The 26,525-nt window shown below is 41.1% G+C and overlaps 1 protein-coding gene across 1 annotated transcript in view; it reads left to right on the forward strand.

The window, feature by feature from the left end:
* The window catches only part of CSMD3 (CUB and Sushi multiple domains 3), a 1,852,015-nt gene that overhangs the window by 1,029,913 nt on the left and 795,577 nt on the right, over positions 1-26,525 (forward strand). The window contains exons 18-19 of the mRNA XM_033933128.1: positions 10,805-10,992; positions 18,406-18,594. Coding sequence (XP_033789019.1) covers positions 10,805-10,992; positions 18,406-18,594 — 377 coding nt within the window. The remainder of the gene's footprint in view (positions 1-10,804; positions 10,993-18,405; positions 18,595-26,525) is intronic.

The following is a 26,525-nucleotide window of genomic DNA, read 5'->3' on the forward strand; positions in this document are numbered from 1 at the left end:
ACAATCACACCCAAGTCCCGCTCTTCTGTCACGCACATAAATTCTTCACCTCCTAAACTGTACCATTCCTTCAGGGTTTTGCAGCCCAAATGCAGGACCTTGCATTTCTTAACATTAAATTTTAGCTGCCAAATTTTAGACCATTCTTCAAGCTTCGCTAGGTCTTTCTACATGTTATTCACACCATCCAGGATGTCTATTCTATTGCAGATTTTGGTACCATCCGCAAAGAGGCTATTTTCATTTAAACCTCTGAGCAAAATTACATGCTTATCTAGGTATTTTGCTTTAAGTTCTTCAGCTGAGAACTATGAAATATTGCTGTAATATTGCAAAGAATAAGTAGCTAAATATACTGAACCAGTGCACAATATCATGTAGAATTGGTTGTTAATTATAATCTAAGAGGTCCTTTTATCAAAGTGCGCTAACAGATTTAGAATGTGCCAATTAATTATAATGAGGTATAAAATGGACTGAACAGCTTTATTGCATGTTATATCCATTAGTGCACCTTAGTTAAAGGACCCCTACATGATTTAGCAGAATTCTGAAAAAATCTTTGAAGGAGTTCTTTGTCTACAGTGGGAGCATTTCAGATTGCAAAATCAAGAATTGGGAAGCTAAAGTCTCAATATCTTGGAGAAAAAGTTAATTTAAGAGAAACATAGAATGAAGGCAGATAAAGACCCTATAGCCTTCCTAGTCTGCCATCCATGCAATCTACTATACCTTCCTTTCTCTTAGAAATATTATGTACTTTCCCCAAGCTTTCTTGAATTCAGATATAGTCTTCATGTTCACTGCTTCAACAAGGAGACCATTCCATGAATTCACTGTACATTGCGTGAAAAATTATTTCCTCAGGTTACTCCGGTGTCTTCCCCTTTTATCTTCATCCTATGCCCCTCATTCCAGACCTTTCTTTCAATTGAAATGGGCTTTCCTCATGTACATTTATAAAGGCCCACAGGGTTCTCAGCCTAACCAAGAAGAGAATGACGTGGAGCCATGAAACTTACAAATTATTAGAACTTCAGACTTTTCATATGAACATAAGAATAGCCTTACTGGGTCAGACCAATAGCCCATCAAGCCCAATAGCCCATTCTCATGTTGGTCAATCCAGGTCACTAGTACCTGGCCAAACCCAAAGTGTAGCAATATTCCATGATATGAAATGAAACAAAAAGTGTCAAGAAAGGTGTGGAATAACTTATAAGTTTCATGGCTCCACACCATTCTCCTCTTGGTTGGGCTGAGAACTTTTCAATGGCCCCTCATATACCATGGAGTTGTTTAAACATCTCTGTCTCTACCTTTTCCTGCCCTTCTTTCAAAGTATACATTGAAATATTTAAGTTTGTCCCCATACGCTATATGACAAAGACCACTACCATATTTTAGTAGCCACCTTCTGGACTGACTCAATCCTGTTTATATCTTTTTGAAGGCACAGTCTCCATAATTGTACATAGTAAATGAAGTCTCACCAGAAACCTAAAGAGGCATTGTCATCTCCTTTTCCCTCCTGGCCATTCCTCCCTTATGCACTCAAGCATCCTTTTAACTTTCACCATCACCTTGTCTACCTATTTGGTCATGATCACACCCTAGTTCTGCTCCTATTTCATCTTAAAAAAAAAAAAAAGTGCATTACCTCCCAACTTACTGTTCATTTGATATTTGTAGTATTAAAACATAGCTGCCAAATTTCTGACCAATCTTAAGTTCTTCTTCATGTTATCAACTCCATTAAGGGTGTCTTCTCTATTGAAGATTTTGATATTTGCAAAAAAGCAAACCTTATATAAAAGTCCTTCAGCGGTATAGCTGACAAAAATATGTAAAATAATTGAACCACTGTAGTAAAATTTGCTGACATCTTTCAGAGCTCATCTTAACACAGCTTCCGTTCTTCAGTATATTTAGCAGATCTGTGATCATATGGATAATCAATTTCCAGACCATGAACTACAAGAATAGTCTGTGATCAATAGAGAATGCTTTGATACTCCATCCACTATGAATAATTATCTTTTGACATCAACAACTGATCAGATTGGCTGAACTGTATTTTGTTTAATAAAGATAGAACTTTATTTGGAAAAGAATGCTGTCAACAACATTCATCATTTCAGTTACTTATTCTATACTAGTGTTTAAGCCCGTTACATTAATGGGTGCTAGAATATATGTCTGTCTGTCTTTCTTTATTTATGTCTTTCTCCCTGCTCCTGTCTCTTTTTTCCTTTCTTTCTGTCTTTCTCCCTCCTGCTATTTTTTTTTCTCTCTCCCTGGCACCCTTTGTCTGTCTGTCTTTCTTTCTGTCTGTCTCTCTGGTCCCCTGTCTGTCTTTATTTATGTCTGTCTCTCTCCCTGGCCTCCTTTATCTGTCTGTATTTCTTTGTCTCTCCCCCCCACACACACACTTTCCTTTGCAGAAGTAGCAGCGGTATTTCCCTTCCCCTCCAGGTCCCTGTGAAGTAGTAGCAGCATTTTCCCCCACCCCCCATTCCCTTATCTCCCCCCTCCACTTTCCTTTGCAGAAGCAGCAGTGATATTTCCCTTCCCCTCCAGATCCCTGTGAAGTAGTAGCAACATTTCCCCCCATTCTCTTCTCTCCCCCCACACACTTTCCTTTGCAGAAGCAGCAGTGGTATTTCCCTTCCCCTCCAGGTCCCCGCTGAAGCAGTAGCAGCATTTCCCCCACCCCATTCCCTTTTCTCCCCCCACCCACTTTCCTTTGCAGAAGCAGCAGTGATATTTCCCTTCCCCTCCAGATCCCTGTGAAGTAGTAGCAGCATTTTCCCCCACCCCCTATTCTCTTCTCTCCCCTCCCCACTTTCCTTTGCAGAAGCAGCAGCGGTATTTCCCTTCCCCTCCAGGTCCCTGCTGAAGCAGTATCAGCATTTCCCCCCACCCCCCATTCCCTTTTCTCCCCCACCCACTTTCCTTTGCAGAAGCAGCAGTGATATTTCCCTTCCCCTCCAGATCCCTGTGAAGTAGTAGCAGCATTTTCCCCCACCCCCTATTCTCTTCTCTCCCCTCCCCACTTTCCTTTGCAGAAGCAGCAGCGGTATTTACCTTCCCCTCCAGGTCCCTGCTGAAGCAGTAGCAGCATTTTCACCCACCCCCCATTCCCTTCTCTTACCGTGAGCTGTCCTGCTCCGTCGGCCTCTCCCCCTTCCCTTCCTGCGGGCTGGCCTGCTTTTTTCAAGTTTCAAAGTACCGGCGGCTTTTCTCACGATCCCCGTGGTGGCTGATCCTCCTGTAAAGAGCAGCCTGCGATGATGTCCGGCTTTAGCGTACCTCGCAGGCCGCTCTCCAACTCGGTAGCACGTTCCCTCTGACGCGATCCCGTGCGTCAGAGGGAACATGCTACCGAGGGTGGAGAGCGGCCTGTGAGGTTCGCTAAAGCTGGACACCATCGCAGGCTGCTCTTTAGAGGAGGAGCAGCAGCGGTGGCGGCAGCAGCAGCGAGTTAGGGCAGGAGGTGTGGTCCCTGCTGAGGACACGGGCAGGGAGAGAGCTTGCCTGGATTCCATGGTGAGGGCGGGAGGAGGGGAGTGGCCAAAATGTTCCCTGCCGCCGGATTGGGGCCAAGGATCATAAATTACAGCGGCAGGGATCACAAAATTTCAAGAGCGCATGCACGCTCTAGGGTTTTATTATATAGGATAATAAAACAAAATTCAATTCACAAGAAATAAAGGGAAAAGAAACATAACTACAACTTATAATAAGAAAGGTAAGAGGTAAACAGATTAAGATTGTTTCTGTTTTACATAATACCAGCAGCGCCACCTTGTAATACCACAATTAATATGCATCAGAAAAAAAATATGCTTTTAGGTCTGTTTTAAACTATCAATAGAAGTTATTAATCGAAGCGATAATGGTAAAGAATTCCAATACTTTGGACCATTAACAGAAAAGATAACGTCTGTCATGTTCCTGGACTATATCTCAATAAGATGGAACTACGAGGAGATGCTTATTTGCTGATCTTAAAGTTCTTACTGAAGTATACAGGCTTAAGAAACATACAAGATAATGTGGCTCTTCTGTGGCTAATACCTTGAAGGTTATTAAAAATACAGTAGAACCTCAATATTCATAGGGGTTAGGGGCAGAGCCGACCCGGGAATATTGAAAAATTGCAAATAATTTTTAGGGCCTGCTCTGACCCACCTCTGCCTCCCTCCTATGTCCCAAACTTTTTCCAGACCTTACCTGGTAGTCTAGCGGCAACACGAGGCAGGATCGATTGTCCTATGCTCCTACCCTGTGCAAAGCCATCATCAAAATGGCTGCCGTGAGTTCCTGTTGTAGTCTCGAGACCAGGGCCGCCATCAGAAATTTCTGGGCCCCTTACTGAGCAATCCTATTGGGCCCCCCACGCACCCCTTCCCCCCCCCGGCCCCCCCTTCTTCCATGGGCCGAAAACATACATACTTTTCTCTGTCGCCGCACTCTTTGACCAAAAGATTTGTAAGCCTGCAACCACGTCAAGGTAGACTCTTTCAGCAGGGCCCTAACCTAACCTAAACTAAACTAATCTATACCTATCTATTCTAAACTAACATATGTCTAATACTGAACTAATAACAAACTAACAAACATCTGCATAATAAATAACTAATAAATAATAGTGCTAGTAGCTATAATTCACTTTTGAATGTAAAATCTCAGTTAAGGATTTATTTTGACCTTTGTAGGCCAGAAGTAGATCACAATTGCACAATTTTTTGTAACAAGTATTAAATGTGTTTTTATAAATACTGTAAGCTTAATAAATATATCAGAAAAAACTACACATCTGAGCGCATATCTGAACATACACATCTGTATGATCCCATCCTCCTCTGCTTGCCTATAGCTGCATCATGCATGTTAAAAATGTATTATATGTTGATAAGTGCACCTTCCTTCCTTCCCATCCATCCTCCTCAGCCTGTCCTTACACATCCACAGCTGCATGTTAATGATGATGTATATGTTATGATGATAAATAAGTGCATATGAGCACATCATTAACATGCAGCTATGGATGAATATAAAAAAGAAACAATATTCTGTACAATTGTCAATTTATAAATCAGCGTCTTCTCCCCATTCTCTCTTCCCCATTTCCCTTCAGCGTCCTCAGCCCACTCTCTCTCCACTTTCCTTCAGCACACGCACATAAAAACAAGCAAGTAATTTATATCATTTTCATTCTATTCATTCATAGAAATTAAAGTCTAAATAATGCCGGTCACATAACAAAACATGATTAAATTCCCTGCACAGTCAAGCCTTCAAGGATTACTAGATGTCTTTCAGCAGTTCCCCTCCCTCCCTCCCCCTTACCTTTGTGGCCAAGTCAAAATGATCTACCAACAATAAAATTTTAAAAACACAAAGCACGCTGTATGCAGAGAAAATGTTAATTATCATTTATATTCCGTGGGTTTTCAAAGAGGTCAAGGCAGATGACTTTATGCAATGTCACCTCAGTAACAACTATAGACAAATATTCCCCCTCCCTTTTTACTAAATCACGATAGCGGTTTTTAGCGCAGGGAGCTGCGTTGAATGCCCCATGCTGCTCTCAACGCTCATAGGCTCCCTGCGCTAAAAACCGCTATTGCGGTTTAGTAAAAGGGGGCCATAGTGTAAAATATAGACAGCATATATAAATTCTCAAAGCAGACACATTTTGATCACTAAATTGAAAATAAAACAATTTTTCCTACCTTTGGTAATTTCATCAATCTCTGGTTGCACTTTATTCTTCTGACTGTGCATCCAATATTTCTTCCCTTCTTTCAGCCTCCTGTATGCTTCCTCTCCTCCAGATCTCATTCCCTCCCCAAACTTTTTCTTTGTTTCACCCTGCCCCTTCTTTCTTTTTCTCTCTCTCCATACCCCCTTTCTTTCTGTATGTCTGTTTTTCTCTCTCTCACCCTGCCCCCTTCTTTCTCTCTCCACACCCTCTTTCGTTCTGTATGTCTGTCTTTCTCTCTCTCTCTTTCCGTGCCCCATTTTTCTTTGTTTCACCCTGCCCCCTTTCTTTCTTTCTGGCTTCCTGTCCCCCCTTTCTTTCTTTCTCCCTGCCCTCCCCTATGCCACCACCATTGGGAAAATGCTGCCACCGCCACTGGGGAATAGGTTGCCACTGCCGCCATCGGGAACAGGCCAGCGCCGAGTTCGCCCTGCTTCTCTTCCCCGCGGGGCCGACCAACTCTCGCCACCCGACGTCAATTCTAACGTCGGAGAGGACGTTCTAGGCCAGCCAGGCAGCGATTGGCTGGACCAGAACGTCCTCTCCGACGTCAGAATTGACGCGAGTGGCGAGAGTTGGCCGGCCCCACAGGGAAAAGCAGGGAGAACTTGGCGCCGGCCTGTTCCCGATGGCGACTAAAGTGACTAAAGAGCTGCAGTTTGCCGGCCTAGGGAGAACACTGGAGGGTGGCCAGCTGTGCACCCCCTTGGGATGTAAACCCGGGGTGGGGCGGACCGCTCCCCCCCCCCACCCTGGTATGCCACTTTCTGTACTTCACTCCCTCCCTATGACCAAAAATTCTCCTCTCTTCTATTCCCCGTGTACACAACCATCTCTTTCCCTCCCTTCCTCTCTCCCAAGTCCATGCTTTCTGTGTCCAAAAACTCATTCCCTCCCCCACCTCAGTATCTCTTTCCCTCCCTTCCTCTCTCCCAAGTCCATGCCTTCTGTGTCCAAAAACCCATTCTCTCCCCCACCTCAGCATCTCTTTCCCTCCCTTTCTCTCTCCCAAGTTCATGCCTTGTGTCCAAAAACCCATTATCTCCCCCACCTCAGCATCTCTTTCCCTCCCTTCCTCTCTCCCAAGTTCATGCCTTGTGTCCAAAACGCCCTCCCTCCCCCCTTTTGTGTTCCGCGTTTGCCTCCCAGCCCATCTTTGCAACTTTCTCAGCAAAACGAAGCTCAAGCCGCGAGGCTTGTCTTCTGTATCCTGCCCGGAGCTGACAGGGGGCCCGGGCTCCCCCAGGGTCCTAGGCCACAGTCCAGGGGGAGGGGAGGTCCACCCCACGTGGACAGGAGAGAGCTGGACGGGGGACCCGCGGAGTTCAATACATCTCGAACTGCAAGGCTCGTTTTCTGTTCCTGCCTGCCCTGCCGCGCACAAATAGCCGATCGGAAGTATTCTCCGACGTCAGCGCTGACGTCGGAGGGCAGGCTTTGCTTAAGCCCTCCCTCCGACGTCAGCGCTGACATCGGGGAACACTTGCGATCGGCTATATGTGAGCGGCAGGGCAGGCAGGAACAGAAGACGAGCCTCGCGGCTCGCGATGTATTGAACTCCGCGGGTCCCCCATCCAGCTCTCTCCTGTCCACGTGGGGCGGACCGCCCCTCCCCCTAGACTGTGGCCTAGGACCCTGGGGGAGCCCGGGCCCCCTGTCAGCTCCGGGCCCCTGAATGCAGGACTGGTGGTACTGCCCTGATGGCGGCCCTGCTCGAGACTTCAACAGGACCACATGGCAGCCATTTTGAATGACGGCTCTGCATGGGGCAAGAGCGTAGGATGATCGATCCTGAACTGCGTCACCGCTAGACCACCAGGTAAGGTCTGGAGAAGGTCCAATGCAGAGTTTTGTTTAAAAAAAAATTGTGAATAACCGAATACGCAGATACTGAAACCGCGGATTCAGAGGGGGAACTGTAGTTTGTAAATAATTTGATGTTTAACAGGTAGCCAATGTGCTTCTTTCAGAAATGAAGTTATACGGTCAAATTTACGAAGGTTATGTATTAGTCTGTACTAGTCTTAACAGGCTGAATATTGGCTGGGACCTGTGTAAAGGGATGTTAGTCCCTTAAACACCTTCTATTCCCCTCCCTCACATGTGGTCCTGATTCCCCCTCACTCCTACCACTGATGTCTTGAAGGCCTACCTATATCCAACCCCCACCCTCTCTGAACCTCTCTGAACCTACTGTACAGTATATTGTAAAATCCTTGTGGTATAATCAGATCCTGTAGGCAGGAGCAATGTAACCCGTTTCACAAAATAACCACCTCAACCTTTAGCAACAGCCTCATAGGAGGGAGTGGGCATGGTCGGGCTTTTAAGATGTCAAGACCAGGAGAGAAAGGGATTGAGTTAATGAGGGATGGAGAGGGTACCAGTAAGTCTGATGTCACTACCCATATGTTAACTGCTCAGTGGCTTATATTGTCTTAACTTTAGCCACTAAGCTTAATTGGTTAGTGATTTGCATATCGCCACTAACTGGTGACTTAGCAGCTCCCTTCAGGCTGCACCCAAACACCACTTTTGAACAGTTCCAGCACTACTAACCAGGCAATGCAGGGGCACTGTCTGGTTTAGTGCCACTGAATATAAGCTGTTTGAAAGGAGGTTCTCCTGACCAGTTAACTCACTTGAAAATGAACTGGACAGTGTTTAAATTATTACAGTTTCTGCTACCACTGAAAATTTGTCCCACTATTGGCAGTCTTCATATTAAACCTGTAGAACAGTGGTTCTCAACCCTGTCCTGGGGACCCCCCAGCCAGTCGGGTTTTCAAGATATCCCTAATGAATATGCATAAGGGAGATTTGCATATAATGGAAGTGACAGGTATGCAAATCTCTATCATGCATATTCATTAGGGATATCTTGAAAACCCGACTGGCTGGGAGGTTCCCAGGATAGGATTGAGAACCACTACTGTAGAACAAAGTACTTTGGACTTATTTGTTAATGTGCTTTTGTTCTAACACAAGTGTTTACAGTACATGTTTTATTGTGCTATAATGCATGTTAACACTTGCATTACTTAACTCACTTTAGCATGTTAAACTGTGTTTATATCAGCATAGAATTAAAATGCATTAAAGTAAAAATTTATATAATAATAATCAGATGTATCATATACAATTTCATAAAAACTAGCTCATTAATTTTTAAATAGGGTACCTCTAACCACATTAAGCAATACAATTTTCATTCCGTGGCTATTTCTAAAATTTAAGTTCATTTTGCAAAGTGTAGTTAAGTTGTAGTGTTAGCCTTTGGTCGTTAGTGAGAGTCTTAATAAGGGCTCTGATCACTCCCGTCCATTGTCAATTCAGATTTCAGACAGAACTCAGTTATGATGCACTGGAAGTTCACAATGGGTCAAATTTTTTATCACCACTTTTGGGATCTTACAATGTTATACAGGTCCCACAGGTTATCTTCAGCAGCATGAACTTGATGGAGCATGTAGTCAAAGCATGTACATGACAAAGTAAGTCTCCCTTTACCTCACTTATGACTTAAACTTGATCTTCATGAATTGATTTACCTACCGCTACAAGAAGAGATATTTCAGGGTTCAAACCCCCATATCTTGAAGGCCTCTTGATCAGTAGGCTAATTCACTCTATTGATCTCCCAACCTACCCTTTTATTGGTCCTTGAATCATAAACTGGGACATAAAGGATTAGAATTCTAGAGCCTTTCAATAAAGATATGCAACTGAGAGTAGTTTGCTCCTGAGTCCCTACTATGACTAAGTGTGAGGAGGTCAGTTCACTGAGAGGTCTTGTTTTGTCTCAAATGAGAAATAAGGGGTTTGGTTTGTGAGAGCTACTTTGCAGATTTATGTGGCCAGAGGTAGATGGATTGGTGTATAGGAGCCAGCTGTAAAACTTGGGGTAGTGGGTGGATTAATACAAAATGGAGAACATTACTTCTGACCATGAGGGGAGGGGAAGGGGGAGATTAGAGGCTTCAACAGGGCTTTCATTTCTGGTTGCAATGATACCGCTATGCATTGCTACTGACACAAAAAGTGGCAATATTTACTCCATAAATCTATATTTAATTCTGTGAAATCATTAAAGGCTTTATACCCTACAGTGCATTGGATATTAAATATGCAGATCCTACTGCATTCATATTGACCATGTGCTAGAATGAATGATCAGTTTAATGCTTCTTGCTTGATAGTCCTTTAAATTATTGTAGAATAACAAACTGCTCTTGTAAACAATAATAATAAAAAAATTATATAATCATCATTTATTGATTTATTTATTTATGTAGATCAGTGGTTCCCCACCTTGTACTGGGGGACCACCAGGCAGTTGGGTTATCAGGATATCCCTAATGAATATGTATTTATTTAAAATAACCAAAGCTATTTATTCATTTTATAAAATATTTATTAAATAATTACAAAATATTCTTACATGAAAGTGATTTATCCTTCAATTAACAAAGCTACATACACAAATCATACAAACAGAAGCTTCCCTATCTCAATAAATATTATTAAAATTGATGAAATGTCCATGTGACTAGCACATTTGTTTTATCCATCCCAATATCATAATACCACTCTGCTCAGTTGTTCATAATTATGCTGAAGTCCTTTCAATGCTCCGTGTATGCTGTTATTCACTGTAGCTCTCCCGGTTTATTAAACATCACAATCAGTCTAGCCTGAAACATCACAATCTAGCCTGAAACATCACAATCTAGTCTAGCATGAATATGCATGAGAGAGATTTGCATATAATGGAGGAGATAGGCATGCAAATCTCTCTCATGTATATTCATTAGGGATAGTATTAAAACCTGACTGGCTGGTGGTCCTCCAGGACAGGGTTGGAAACCACTGATGTAGATTTTTATCCCGTTCTCCCAAAAGCTTAGAACGGGTTACAATAAGACATTCACAATGTAAAATAAGGACCTGAGAGTACAGACAGTAGTCTACAAAAGGATCATAATGTGGCCTCAACTAATTTATACCTTCTTTTTATGTTTCTTTCTAATACAGATTTCAGACAGAACTCAATTATGATGTACTGGAAGTTCACGATGGGCCAAATCTTTTATCACCACTTTTGGGATCTTACAATGGTACACAGGTCCCACAGTTTATCTTCAGTAGCATTAACTTCCTTTTTCTGCTTTTTATCACGGATAACAGCCGCTCTAACAGTGGATTCAAGATTCATTATGAGAGTAAGTAATTTCAAGAGCTAGCTAAAATGATTATGTTATTACTGCATAGAAAGACTTAACCTCCTCTATAAATTATCCACCCAATATTCAGAAGTTTTCAACAGGGCAAGAGAGGCTCCTGCCCAATTAAAACCCCACTGAGCAACCCAGTACCTGATATTCATCAGCACTTAATTGGTTAGTACTGCAAAATATTAGATTAGGGGCAGGCCAGGGGTGGAGTATGAATGGTGTGCCTACATAGCTGGTTAGTGGTGATTTTCAGTATGCTAACCGGCTTAGTAACCACATAGTTAGGATAGCAAAAAGGCTATCCTAACTTTGGGGTCCTTTTACTAAGCTGTGGTTAGTACTCCTCCAACTATGGAATTCTTTGCCAGAGAATGTGGTAAAATCAGTTAGCTTAGCAGAGTTTAAAAAAAGGCTTGGATAATTTCCTAAAAGGTAATTCTATTGACCATTATTGAAATATATTGGAGAAATTACTAGGATAAGCAGCATAAAATCTGTTTTACTACTTGGGATCTAGGTAGGTACTTGGGACCTGGGTAGGCCACTGTTGGAAACAGGATGCTGGGCTTCATGGACCTTCGGTCTGTCCCAATATGGCACTTGTTATGTTCTTATATACTAATGTGTACTTACTGCAGGTTAAAATCCACTACCACAGGGTGCAATCAGGCATCCCATAGTAGTTTTGGCATCTATGCACACTTCCCATGCGCTAAAATATTTTTATTTTTTTAGCATCAGGGGCATATTTGTGAGCAGAGAATAGGCATACCCAGTGCTAATTGGTTAGCACGGCTACATTGTCACACACTAGTTCACCTAACTTCTAGGTGCCATTGAACACGATTGTCAGTCATCTGCTGGGCACCATATATAGAATCAAGGCCTAAGGGCTTATGCACTACCCACATGCTATTTAATGTGTGGGGCTACTAGGGACCAGATTCTATAAACAATATCTAGTGGCTAGGCACAGTTGTCCATCTGCCACTAGGCCCCATTTGTAGATTTGCGCTTATCAGTGCCTAACATGGATGCCTATCTTTGGGCATGGATTGCTATAGGCACCAGTTAGGCACCGGTAAATTAGGCCAAGAAAATCTTAACCTAATATACCGATTGCTAACATTATGATGCCTGGTAGCACCTAAGCTGATACCAGCATGGTCTATTCAACCTGGCCAGCACTGTTACTTCCTCTGTGCTCAAAAGCTGTCCTAAATTAGGCTGCTTAGCTATGCAGGAGATAGGAATGAATATCATGCCAGCACCCACATACTTTTCAGGGTGTTTGTGTGTGTCGGGGGGGGGGGGGGGGGTGGTTCTGGCAGGAGGAACTGGGCATCCCTCCTACCAGCAATCTTTGTGGGGGGCTTGGGGGTTCCGGCAGGAAGGATTGAGCATCCTTCTTGCTGGTGATTTTTGCAGGGATGGGAAGGTTTTGGCAGGAGCAATTGGGCATCCCTCCTGCCGGCGAATAGGCATCCCTCCTGCTGGTAGTCCTTGTGGAGGGGGGGGGGGGGGGAGGATAGCCTTGCTGCGATCAGCTCAGCGGCAATGCGATTCTTTAACCGGCGCCTGTAACATGGGTGCCAGATAGTCATGGTGGTTAGGTGGCTTAGGGCGAATCCGTATTGGCCGCCCGTGTGCGAGTCTCAAAAGCCGCTTAGGGGGGCTTCTGAAACAGGGCACCCTCTACAAAATCTGGGCCTTAGTGATTATTAATAAACAATAAGAACATTCAGTTTGAGAGAGTATTGTAGATATGAGATCAGAAATACTCTGATAAGGTAAGGACCTACACAATTCACAAGTACCCACACCCTCCTCAGTATGCTATTATTCCTGGTTATAACTTAAGAATATTGACAAGTAATAAGAGTATGAACAGATTTTTGGTTGAATGTCTGTCTTTGTGGATGTGGTTAGGTCTTTCCTATTATTTTAATGGCGTTCCTTTACTTTTAAACTTGTTTTTTTTGGAAAATGTAAACCACCCTGATCCAATAACAACTGGGCAGAATATCAGTCTTTTAAATAAAACATAAACATAAAGCATCTATGTGAGACCCTGGTAAGCCACATCACTACCAAGCTGTTAACTACACAAGTACCCAGCTGAAGACATCTAAGGTCATACCACAGTGGTAGGGTGACTAATATACAATCACACTGCACACATGCGATATAACACATCTCCCTTGTGCACTAATGCAACATCATAAGGTCACTCACACCTGATGATTGCAACTATCTGGACTGGCTAGGGCCAGATTAAAAGGTAGGCCCAGTAGGCACATACCTCGGTCCTGAAAACATCAGGGGACCCACCAGTGTGGTGCTATGACCAGAGCTGGCGTTAGGGGAGGGCAAACAGGGCAGCTGCCCTAGGTCCCACCGTCCTGGCATCTCTTCCCTTTGTCAGGCCATCTCCCTCCCTTCTCCGTTTACTCTCTCAGAGGGGCCCTGATGTGCTTTCTATTCTCACTAGTTGCATGTGCATGGCTGCCCCAAAGCTTCTCCTCTGACGCCATCTGGTGAAAGAGGATTTTTTTAAAATGCTGATTGTCACCAGCTAAAATTATCCCCTGCTATTCAGTATTGGGCTATGTTTGGGCACCGGCACTGAATAATGGAAGTAGTTTTGGGTGCTGCACTCCTGCCACCAATAACTCCAGCTGGACCACCATAGATGTAAAATAGGCCTGGGGGGGAGGGATGGAGGGCCTTCCGGGGGGGTGGGGGTGGGGAGGAGGGAAAGAGGGGAGGCAGGGGCTAATTTTTAAGGTTATGTGGGGTGCTGGCCTGATATTCATTACTAGCACCTGCATAGTTAAGCAGCCTAATTTAGGATAGCTTTTGAGCTGGCTGGGCTGAATGGAGCTGGCTGGTCTTTAATTGTCATCTGTTACTATGCTACTCTGAAATGGATACTAGAACTAAAACAAATGGGAAAGCCTGGCTGGTTAAAGACAGAGGAACAAATAATGCATCTTATAATAGCTAAGAAAATGTTTGGAATGGGCACCCTATGCCTCCTCTAAGATCCTACAATGAAAACATTTCATAAATCAGCATAATGTTTTCATGTAGAGGACAGATGTTCTTTAAGAATGCCATTGTGGCATAGTAAGTTAATTAAAGTAAATAACAAGCCCCCAAGCTAGAGAAACTGGCAAATGCAAGAGATATGATCTATTGGACAAATGCTGTAAGGTCCTTTGAAGAAACGCATGAGAATTATAATGTGCCACGTTCTCGGCACTTTAAGTGGCTAAAAACTGCAGAGGTGTTACAAAATCATATATTGTTTTTGCAAATGTAAAATACTTTTAAGTTTTATGTTGAATTTTAGAATTGTTTCTTGTTCTTGAATAATATTTTGTAAGTATTGTAACCTGCTGTGAACACTTGGAAGACAAGGCTATACATTTTTAATTATACTAACAGTAATAATAATCATAACTCAAGCATTCCATATTACATAGTGAACTTCCATTAGATGAATTGCTTAATGATTGAGATCCAGAACATGCAATTATTAAGGGTTCCTTTTACAAAGCTGCACGATTGACTAGCAGCACAGTGAATGTGAAGAAACCCAAGGGGACAGAATGGATTTTAGCTAAGCCATAGCCTCTGGCTTAGCTAAAAGCTCAAGGATAAAGTCAAAGACCATGCTAAACCTGCAGAGATTCCTGGTGTCCTTTAGGTTTTCTATTTGTTTTATTTTGTTCTCTCATCTTTTTATAGCAATATTTTTTTTCCATGCCCATCTTTGGAAATACAGGGCTTGCAGCATAATAATACAAGTATGTTATCAACTGTATAACTTCCGGAGGTCATTGTACCAGAATTAATTCTCTCAATTTTTTTAATTCATTTCTGTGGTTTCTTTCCTGTTGCAGTGGGTCCATGAACAGAGTTATAGCTGCAGCAGGAATCTTAACTTTACTTGAAACATCAATACTATCATCTCCACTGACTTTGTCCTAATGCTGTGGTCTCCACTTTTTTCATATAAAGGGCTATAGTGTGAATACAAGAAAGCTCTGAGGGCCACCAAAATAATTCAAGCTTCCACATACTACTAAGGGCTCCTTTTACAAAGGTATGCTAAGGCCTTAACGTGCGCAATAGCGTGTGTTAAATTCCCAAGCGCGCTAGCGGTAATTTTGTGCGTGCGCTAAAAACCCTAGCGCACCTTCGTAAAAGGAGCCCTAACTTTCTAAACCACCTTGACCTGCTTGTCCAGACTAGGTATTAATCATTAAGAAGTAATACTAATATGTTTTCCTCAACACTTCAAGAATATATTTTTAAAAAACCCACTTTGTTTTGGATTGTCAACAGTTACAAATCCCATAAATGAGATTTCTGAGTAACACACAAGAGATTGTTTGCAGTGAGTATATCAGCTAGGGAAGATTGAAATTAACACATTTGCAGGATTTGAAGAGCAATTAAGACAGTTGCTTGAAGGCCAAAATGGAGGACTTTGGGGGCTGCTCATGGCCTGGGAGTCATGTGTTGGAGACCATTGTCCTAATTTATTTATTTTTAGTACATAACCTAGGTGGTTTACATTCAAGTACTCAAGTATTTCTCCCAATCTGTCCAGTGGGGGCTCACAATCTAGCTAATGTACCTGGGTCAATGGATAGTTAAGTGACTTGCCCAAGGTCACAAGGAGCAGTGCTGGGCTTGAACCTGCAACCTCAGGGTGTAGTTTTACTTTCATTACTGCTGTACTTAAATTATAGTAATTGCCTTGCTGAGATTCAGTCTAGATTTTATATGACTCACCATGTAAAAGTACTCAGCAAGATTTAGGGTGTGAACATTCTTCCCAGCCAATACACAGGCATTATGTTCTTAAGAACTTGCTGTATCATCCTTTGTGTCAAGCAGGTAATGGAGATTTACAATAAAAACAATTTAAAATTATAAATGGAAGAAAAGGAAATCCATTAAACATAGGACAGTGCCATGTAACAGAGATGACACACAAATGCACAAGAGTTTAGAAATCAACTGGATTTTCCGATCAACAGAGATTTCAGATCTGCTGACTCATGAAGACAGATCTGGAGTCTAATGGTCAAAGGCCAATGTAAAGAAATGGGGTTTTAGTAGTCTTTATTTATTTTATTTTTTTTAAAGATAGTTCCTTAGGAAGAGAAACTGGGAGAGCATTCTACTATAAAGGGGCAAGAAAAAGGCTAATTAATGTAAAGATTCTACATGAGTCCTGGAAGCAGGAGAAAGAACCAAATATTTTCTAATGGATTTAATATGCTGATCACCAGACACAGTAGAGGAATGCAATGCAATGCAATGCATAAATCTCTACTAGGTGCTAACAATATGGCTACTAATGCAGAATGTATAGCATTTTCTTATTCAGCATGTTAACAGTAAATGGGCAGTAAGAACCTACAGTACACATTAACTACAAAGATCAGTCATAAGAACATAAGAACATAAGAAATGCCTCTGCTGGGTCAGACCCGAGGTCCATCGTGCCCAGCAGTCCGCTCACGCGGCGGCCCAACAGGTCCAGGACCTGTGCAGTAATCTTCTATCTATACCCCTCTATCCCCATTTCCAGTAGAAATTTGTCCAATCCTTTCTTGAACCCCAGTACCGTACTCTGCCTTATAACGTCCTCTGGAAGCGCATTCCAGGTGTCCACCACACGTTGGGTAAAGAAGAACTTCCTAGCATTTGTTTTGAATCTGTCCCCTTTCAACTTTTCCGAATGCCCTCTTGTTCTCTTATTTTTCGAAAGTTCGAAGAATCTGTCCCTCTCTGCCCATTAGATACTTCCAATATAAATTTCTATTCTAGGTAATTAGCATGTGTTAACAATTAATATAGAAGGACAGTAGATATCCTTTTGGCTGGGCGAGGAACAGAAAACCAACCTCCATCCCTGGATTTCAAGCTTCTAATTGCTGATGCTGAATTTAATAATAAAATTTAGCTGAAGCATTCAGACCTTTGCAGACAAATGCCCTTTGATACTTACAGAATTTTTGTGCATGAATAATTAATGTATACTTGCTTCACCTCTATTGAATTTAGAAGTTTAGTTCAATGCTGATTGCTCATACAGTTGACTAAATATTGCAAATTACTAGGTAATGCTATTCAAATTAAGGGTCCACATGTTTTAATCTATCATTTTAAAAAACACATAACTCGTATGCTTTTGGAAAATATAATCCTTCACAGTAGTCTTCACTCATTTTTAAGCGCAAGCCATTTTGGGTCCAAAAGGACTGAAGAGAGATCTGACAAATATCTTCCTACGTAGTTTAAGCCATGACACCAATAACACTTCTCAACATTCATTCCTACCAGAACACCAGGCCTTGATCACACATGCAGAACACAGAAAAGCCATATGCAAATACAGGACCACAAACTAAAAAGTCCTAATATACACAAGAAACCCTAAGATGCCAGACTCTGCCACCAGAGAAATAGAAACATTTCTTCCCAAACAGTGCCAAATGTAGACAGCATACAAGTAAACTTTTCTCAAAACTGACATATTCCGATCACTAAATTAAAAATAAAATAATTTTTCCTACCGTTGTTGTCTGGTGATTTTATTTTTCTAATCATCTTTTCCCAGTCTCTGGTTGTACTTCTTTCGGTCTGTACTCTTCACTGTGTTTTCAGGGCCTTCTTATCCATTTAGGGCTGGATTCTATAAACAGTGCCAGTATGAGTGGTTTCCTAAGAAACAGCTGATGATTACGTGTCAGTCAAGCACTGGTGAACTGTAGAACCTTTTAAACAGGTATATTTGAAAAAACAAGGAAAAGAGACCTCAAACTCCCAGACACGGCTAACCAGTCCATATCTTTGCTGGGGCATGAATATTATCATAGGTTCAAAAAACCTTGTAGAACTTTTAATTTGCAGTTTTTTACTAACATGATATAACCCTCCCCCTGTGCCCCTGCATGGGATCTGGTACTTGCTCACCATTCTTTTTCCTGGCAGCACCACTCTTTCACTCTTCAGGCCCTGACTATGTGTAGTCAAGAAGGAGTAGCAGAGGGAAAGCTCCAGACTACCAAAGTCTATATATTTACCTCACTGATGCTGCCTGCAGCCCAAAGAGTGAAAGAGAAGCTGCCGGGAAAGAGAAGTGTTGGATCCTGGGGGAATGAATCCCCGGATTGCAGCGCAGGCTGCCCAGAAGGTCTCCATAGGTCACCATTGGCTCGCAGGCCTTGCAAAGAATACCACTACTCTATAGGAATATATAATATATAAAAGTTTTTTGTGTGTATTGTTGAGAAGTTATTTCAGAGAAGAATTTTCATTGGTTTAGTTGTTGATTACAATTTCTAATCTCTAATCTATATGTTTTCTAAATTTCAGGTGTGACAGTTGACACATACTCTTGTTTGGATCCTGGAATACCTGTGCATGGCTTTCGCTATGGTCAAGATTTTTCTATAGGTTCTACTGTGTCGTTTAATTGCAATCCGGGTTATACATTGAGTCATGAAGAACCACTATTATGTGAGAAAAATCATTGGTGGAGTCATCCACTTCCAACTTGTGATGGTAAGAATAAATGTAGAAACGATTTAATTTCACCCAAATCATTTACAGTTTAAGAAGCTCATATACTAATCTGCTAAAATTGTGCACTAGTGGCCATGTTTCACAAAATTTAGCTGTGGCAACAGGACTGGCCAGAATATTGAACACCCTAGACTTTTCCAGCCCACCCCTCTTGTAGTCAAGCATCTCCTCTACTTTTCTTTAAACCCTCCCCTCTTTAAACCACCTTCCCAGTGGTCAACGTCTTCCCTTTTTCTCTAATCTCACAATTAGCCAGGTGTTCATCTCCCCTTCTCTACCTCGCCCTATATCCAGCATCTCTCTTGTTCCTTCTTGATGCCATTGCCATCCTTATCTCCTTCCTGGATGGCCTGATTAAAGAAGCATCAGCATTATGTGAGTCCTGTGAGCACAGACCCATGCTGAAGCAGTGCTTTGTCCTGCTCCCCTGTCCCCATTCCCCACCCCCAGAAGGTCTTCCTTAAAAGGAGGTGGAGTAGATCTGTGCCTACAGGGCACACACAGCACTGATGCTTTAATTTTCCAGCAGGCTTTGAAGAAGGTAAGGGCAGTGTCAATGACAGGTCCAGCAGTGAGAAAAGAAGCAAGGAAAGGCTCTTGCATATGCCAGAACCATAGCACTAGCTCCCAAATTTTGCTGTTCTAGGCAGACATCTAGTGGTTAGACCAGCCCTATATGGAGTGCAATTGAGGACCATGTTCATTTACATCTCATAGCTGAATTTTGTAAATAACCTTTTATACATTACCACAACTTGGAATTTCAAACATTTGTGGTTCTAGCCATTTGTGAAAATATATATTTTTTTAAATGACCTAATTGCATGAGGTTGATAGCTGCTTAAAGGAAGAACTGACTACAGTTCAGAGGGCCCACATTTTCCTGGTTGTGCTCCTTTTCAAAATGGTAGCACTTCACCCTAAAAGGTAGATTAAGATCTACCATTAGGTGACACTATTCAAAATAAATGAGATTACTGTTATAAATGAGGTGCTGATTTTTTGGAAGAATGCAGAGTAGAGAAGAAGCAAGTGGGGATCATTCTTGTCTCCCTGTGACCCTTTTATTTTGGGGTGAATTGGGGCTTTTGTGGTTCACAAAGCTTGGTCTTTTACTTGTTTGAGGCAGGTTCTGTGGAAGAGGGATGAGGCTTGTGGGAGGATGGATTCCAACTTTTAAATATTTTTAGCCCTTTACTGGGGTAATCAGTGAAATATTGGGCATTTTGGCCAACCAAGAATGTGAAGCTCCTCTTAATTGAGGTTAGTGGCTCATTTAAACAAGTGCTCACCAACAAGGAATTTTGGTATAACAGGTCCATTTGAAAAAATGTATGCAGCTCCTCAGATGTAGCTATTTTTCATGCAAAAATGAAAAATCCATTTGGTTCAAAATTATATCTTTTAAAGAATACATGCTAAATTGACTGCTTGAGAAAACAAGTAGAAGGATGCAAAGCCACACGGGGTGACACAAGGTGGTAGACCAAAGCGAGGCTGGACAAAATGAAGCAATGAACATGGCAGATTGTAAAACCAAGTAGTTTATTCATCTCAGCATAAAGATAGAGACCCATAATTCATCTGTGAAGGAAAAGGAAAATTTTGCTGAGCATATATATCCTTGTAGAGTGGAAAATATTTTGAATGTGCTATTTTTCTTTATAATTATGGCAGTCTATGGGGAAAAAGTGCTTAAAGTAGTGGATTCTAAATGTTGAGAATGGCTGATTTTTCTTTCTTTTTTTTTTTTTTAATCATTTTAATATAATTCTGCCAAAACAGCAAAATAAATAGAATACATAAAATAATACAAAGAAAAATTAAATAATCACATATCAGTAATTTCCCTCTAGCCTACATTAATGAAGAAACATAGAAACATAGAAAGATGACGGCAGAAAAGGGCTATAGCCCATCAAGTCTGCCCACTCTTCTGACCCACCCCATTAAGTCTGAGTACTAATGACCTAGTTCCTTAATTCTACCCTCGTAGGGATCCCACGTGTATGTCCCATTTATTCTTAAAGTCAAGTACGCTGGTGGCCTTGATCACCTGCATTGGAAGCTTGTTCCAGTGATCTACCACCCTTTCTGTGAAGAAATACTTCCTGGTGTCACCATTAAATTTCCCAATCACCTTAGTTATACATCATATTTCAAATAATTCTGAGTCATAACTAATATCAAGAAACTTAGGGCTCCTTTTATGAAGTCGCGCTAGCGGGGTTAACGCGTGTGACTTTTAATCACGCGCTAACCCGCTCGCTGGCTAAAAAACTACCACCTGCTCAAGAGGAGGCGGTAGTGGCTAGCACGTCTGACAGTTTAGCGCGTGCTATTATGAATGTTAAACCGCTAACGCGCCTTCATAACGCGCCCTAACTTAACCAATCAGTTATAAAATTAACTCTAATATTCTCTACTAAAGTGGTGTTGAATTTTCATCGACTTCTCTAAAAAAAAAAAAAAAAAAATCTGTAAATCATGTAGCCTAATGCTGTCACCGCTGGATTAGGAATTGTTCCAGTTGATTAACATCCCAAAAATTATATTCATGGTCTGGGAATTTAATTATACATTTACAGGGAAACTTCAAATAAAAGGTAGCTCCCAATGACAATACCCTAGATTTCAATTATAGAAATGCCTTTCTTCTTAATTGTGTGGCTTTTGCCACATCAAGAAATATTAGAATTGTATCACCACAAAATGTTGCTGATTTATTTTTAAAATAAGTTCTCAATAAGTCTTTTATCAGATTCATTAGTACATGTTAGCAAAGAATGGCTGATTTTTCAAATCATAGGTCCATAAGCAGTCTGCACAAGTTACATGTTTGAACTTCTGTTACTATTTATTTAACCCCCCCCCCCCATATAAAGCCATATTAGGGTTTTTTATCACCGACCATGATGGTAAATGCTCCGACGCTCATTGGAATTCTATGAGCATCAGAGCTTTTACCACCACAGCTGGCAATAAAAAACCATAACGCAGCTTCATAAAAGATTGGGGGGATATATTTTTAATCTTTATATTTATTGATCTTTATGCCACTTTACAAAGAGTTTGGACTGTTGTGTTGTATTTACTTATTTTATATACCAGCATATTGAACTACCCTATCTGTGTCAACAAGGCTCACAATCTAAACTAAAGTGCCTTAGAGAAGACCATCACGTATTAAAGATAAAATTGAAAGGAGAAAAGAAAGGAGAAGAACCCCCAGAGAAAACAATACAATATTAGCAACCCAATAGCAAAATTGAACCCAAAGTAACCAGGAAGAATGAAATAAAGGCTACATTTCAAAAATTAACATAGTAACATAATAGATGACGGCAGATAAAGACCCGAATGGTCCATCCAGTCTGCCCAACTTGATTCAATTTAAATTTTTTATTTTTTTCTTCTTAGCTACTCCTCCACCTTTTTGACCATCTCTGTCCTTCCTAAAAAGATTATATCCCGGTATGTTTGCATCCCATCCATGTGATTCAATGAACCATGTCTCTGTGATAGCGACAATATCTAGATCTGCGTCTAACATCAGGGCTTGCAGATCATGAACTTTGTTGCTTAGACTGCGAGCATTTGTGGTAGTATTAGAATAGTAAATCTAATAAATTAAATATATAATTTACAAATCAAGCAAAAAAAAAAAAGTTGTTTGCTCTAATAAAATTCATTAAATTTCACATATGTTTTTTTTAATGAGTTTGGTAACTTTTTCCCAGAGAGGGTCACAAATGTCCACATTAATGAGCTGATTTGCAAGATTTTTATCACATATAGTAGTGGTGCATTAATGTTGAATTTGTATAAATTGTCAAACAAAGTACTTTATATGCATGTCACAAAAAAGGTGTAAATCTAAAACTTGGTATATATGCTTAATGTGTATTTTTTTATTTTACATGTTGAAAGCAATAGGTAGGTCAGAGAAGGTAAGGATAAACACCATTGATTCTGGCAATGATCAGTTTGCTGGAGATTTGGTAAAGGTTTGTTTCCATTAAATATAGACTGAAAGCTTGAGATGCAAAATAGTCAAGACAGTAGAAGTGAACTGTACAAGTGAATAGTCAGTGTTCAAAAGTCGGAAGGAAGATTGAATGATATTTAACAGGGAAATTATGGTCCACTAAATGTTTTTTGAAGAATAGTTATAGTAGATTGAGAATCTGACAGATATACGGGGGACTAAAAGAAAGATAGAACTGATAAACTGGGTATGGATGGGTCAAAGGAAGAATTAGTGAGTTTGCAGAAAAGGAGAACATAAGAATTTGCCATACTAGGTCAGAATAGTAGTCCATCTAGCCTAGTATCACGCTTCCAATCCAGGTCACAAGTACCTAATAGATTCCCAAAGAGTAACAAAATTCCATACTACCTATCCCTGGGATAAACTCTGGTTTTCCAAGTAAAACACTCCACAATCACACAACCCCAAGGAAAATAATTATTCAACATTCCAAATACCCTTGGTATATATTCACTCGTTCCCTTCTCAAAAGAAATTAAATTTATATTAAGACTTCTATTCAGCTGAAAGGATATCATGAGAAAACGAGGAAAGAGTCTCAGACTTAGGAGGAGGTGTTTAAGCCAATGAGGTAGCTCATAAATATAGCCTGCTTGAAAGCTAATGAGCAACGGCGGCAGGAGTCTGAGATGAGACACAGCCAAAATAAAGAAATTGACCCTGAGATATCCACAGAAAAGAAAATCCAAGAGAAACCAAAAGACACTGTGGAGTGACAATGTTCCTGAGATGGACTTTATTGAAAATATAAAAGTTCCACAAATCAATGTAAATAATCCACATAAAATCCTTAAGGACCTAATCTGCCGAGAGTGTGGGACCCAGCACGGTCCATGTTTCAACAAGATAGTCTTCTTCAGGGGTCCCTGATGGTCCTAAGGTAGTAAATACGTGAAATAAACAGCCCAAAAGAACAATTATATGGAACTCCGCAGAGAACATGCTGCATAAACCAAAAGCAATATTAGGAACAGATGACACACAGTAAAAGCTTTGTGCCAACCCCCTACCCCAACCCCTTACATCTCCCCCATAAATCCCCCAAGCCTACCTCAGTCCCGAGTGGAGCAGGATGAAATGCCATACTTAATGGAACTGAGGAGTGAATGGGCATCTGCTGGAGCACCAGAGATTGAGGTAGGGATGGGGGTGGGGGCTGCTGTTGCCAAACCTGTTAGCACACAAAACCCTATCTGATTTTGTATGTCAATAATAGAGGCAATGTCATTGACATTTCCTCTGCTATGGTAAACAATTGCCTATTCCCATAATACATTATTATGGAAGAAGCAATTCATAGAGCAAGGAGTAATGGAGAGGCAGAAGCAATTTGAGTCTGATGAAGAGACAGTGGGATATGGAAGTAAGGGTGTTTAAGAGATGGACATAGCAAGCTTGCTTGATAAGAGCAATAGCAAACTAGAAGGAGGTGTGCATCAATGTGAAATGTTGAAAAACTGTATGGGAGTGAAAGCTTAGCTGATTGTTCCTCAATGCAGCTTTAAGAACACGTGAAGCAGAGTCCAAATGTGAAATAAGATTAGGCTTTGCTATACCTTCCAAAAGAAATGTACATTCATTTTGTTAATGTGCTTTACAATATTTAGGGCTCCTTTTACAAAGGTGCACTAGCGGTTTAGTGCGCTACCACCTCCTCTGGAGCAGGCGGTAGTTTTTTGGCTAGTGCGCGCTATAGCGTGTGCTAATTCGGTGTGTGTGCTAAAAATGCTAGTGCACCTTTGTAAAAGGAGCCCTTAGTGTGTTGTAAATCAATTAAGAGCATGATAACCCACAAATTAAGGGGCCCATCTACTAAACTTCCCAGCTGAACCATGAGTGGGTTTATCATGTTTTTGTAAATAAAGAAATAAATGCATATATAAAGTGCAAATCTATTTAAAACCGTGGAAGTAGGTAAATGAATATAAATGATGAATGAAAATGCTCTACTTACAAACTTAAGAGCACTATTTCAACGGAAGAAAAGGCCTCAGATATTATCGCGGCAGAGCATAAGAGCTCAAACCTCCTCTACCCACATCATTGGCCAAAAAACGTCTGGACAAAATGTGCTATTACCACTACTCTAGCAGGACTGAGATTACTAGCAGCTTTTCATATTATGTAGGTAACAGTGATACAATAGTCAACGTTTCATGGTATACAACCGTTTCTTCAGGGCTTTATGCACTTTCACTTTCCCACATATATTGTGTTGCTTGCTTTCTTACTCTTACCAGCGCCCAGTAAGAAAGCAAGCAACGTGAGCACTTATTGATTTGTCTCCATTGTATTTCAATTATTCCATGCATGATCAATTTCTTGGCATGAAGGGGCAATTTTGATAGGACATCTAAGTCTGACTTTGGCTGTTTTGTGAAAAATGTCCATTTTCGAACCCGCAAGATATATATATATATATATATATATTTTTTTTTTTTTTTTTAATGGTCTAGAATAGATGTTTTGTCCAGCTAGATGTCATATTTATTTTTCCAAAATAGCCCAGCTAGAAGTTTTGTCTATTTAGACGTTTAATTTTATTTATTTTTTGCCATTTTTGAAAAGAATGTCTAAATTAAAAATGTCCAAAACAATCCATTTGCATATAGGAGGGGGTCAGCATTTTTTATGGTCTGGCCACAGACGCGCCAGCAGGGGACACTACTGTGAACTTCACATTAAGGGTGCCTGGTACACATCTCACCATAGCACCCCATATATTATATAATGAGCTCTTCAAAACTTCCCTAAAACCTATTATACCTACCTGTCTACCACCCCAATAGCCCTTATGGCTGCAGGCATCACCTATATTGCAGTGGTAGGTATTGGTGGGCTCACACTTTTCACCACATGTGTACTAAATAGGGTGGCATCTGCAGTCCACTACATTGCCTACCAGGCTACTACTCCAGAGACCTGCTTGCAGCTCTACTAGGATTAGTCATAATAACTGCAGCTGCCATAGAGACAGAAATGTACTGTTTCATGCAGATATTTGGAGGTGGGAGGGGGTTAATGACCACTAGAGGAGTGTGTGAGGACCATATTTTCATCTCTCCAGTGGTCATGTGCTCAGTTTGGATACCTGTTTGGCCCTTATTTTTTTTTTTTTAAACAGGTCTAACCAAAAACATGCAAATTGTGCCCTAGACATTTTATAAAATGTTTGACTATCACTGCAAAATGTCAAAGTGCTAAGTTCACCCTAATCCCACCTAAAACATGTCTCTAACATGCCTCTTTAAGATTTAGATGCACTGGAAACAAAAACAATTAGAAAGATGTCTAAAAAGTCAGTTTCAAAAATGCCCATTTGAACATTTTGATTAGTGCTGGTTTATGCTTTCTTTTGGACGTCTATGTTTTTTGAAAATGAGTCCCATAGTGTTATTTTGGACTTAATATAGAGTAGTAATAATCACTATTAACAAAATTGCTCCAAAATGAAAATCAGAATAAAACAAGCCAAAAACCTCACTGTTATAGATTCAGGGTTTTTCTCTCTTTAAGAGTGCAGTTATGCTACTGGGCAGCAGAGGGTGTTGGGCAATTGGGAAAAGACTGCAGGTCCCAGAGTGCCTTGCATTTTAGAGGTCACAGCTAAGTCAGACGGATGGGACTCAGACAGGGAAGAGTGCTTCTTCAGAGAGAACCTAGTAGGGGAGGTCCCAAGGGAAGAGGTCCCTGTAAGAGAGAGGAACTCCCCAGTTTTTCCTAGATATGGGCTGAGACAGAAGCCCTGGGGAAAATGACTGAACTTGAGCTGAGAAAGAGAGACTGTCCAGGTGAGACAGTTGCTGATAGCCTGGCTGAAGTAAGTCATTTGCTATATTCAGGTCGTGGATTGTATTAA

The sequence above is a fragment of the Geotrypetes seraphini genome, chromosome 2, assembly GCF_902459505.1.
Source record: "Geotrypetes seraphini chromosome 2, aGeoSer1.1, whole genome shotgun sequence".
NCBI lineage: Eukaryota > Metazoa > Chordata > Amphibia > Gymnophiona > Dermophiidae > Geotrypetes > Geotrypetes seraphini.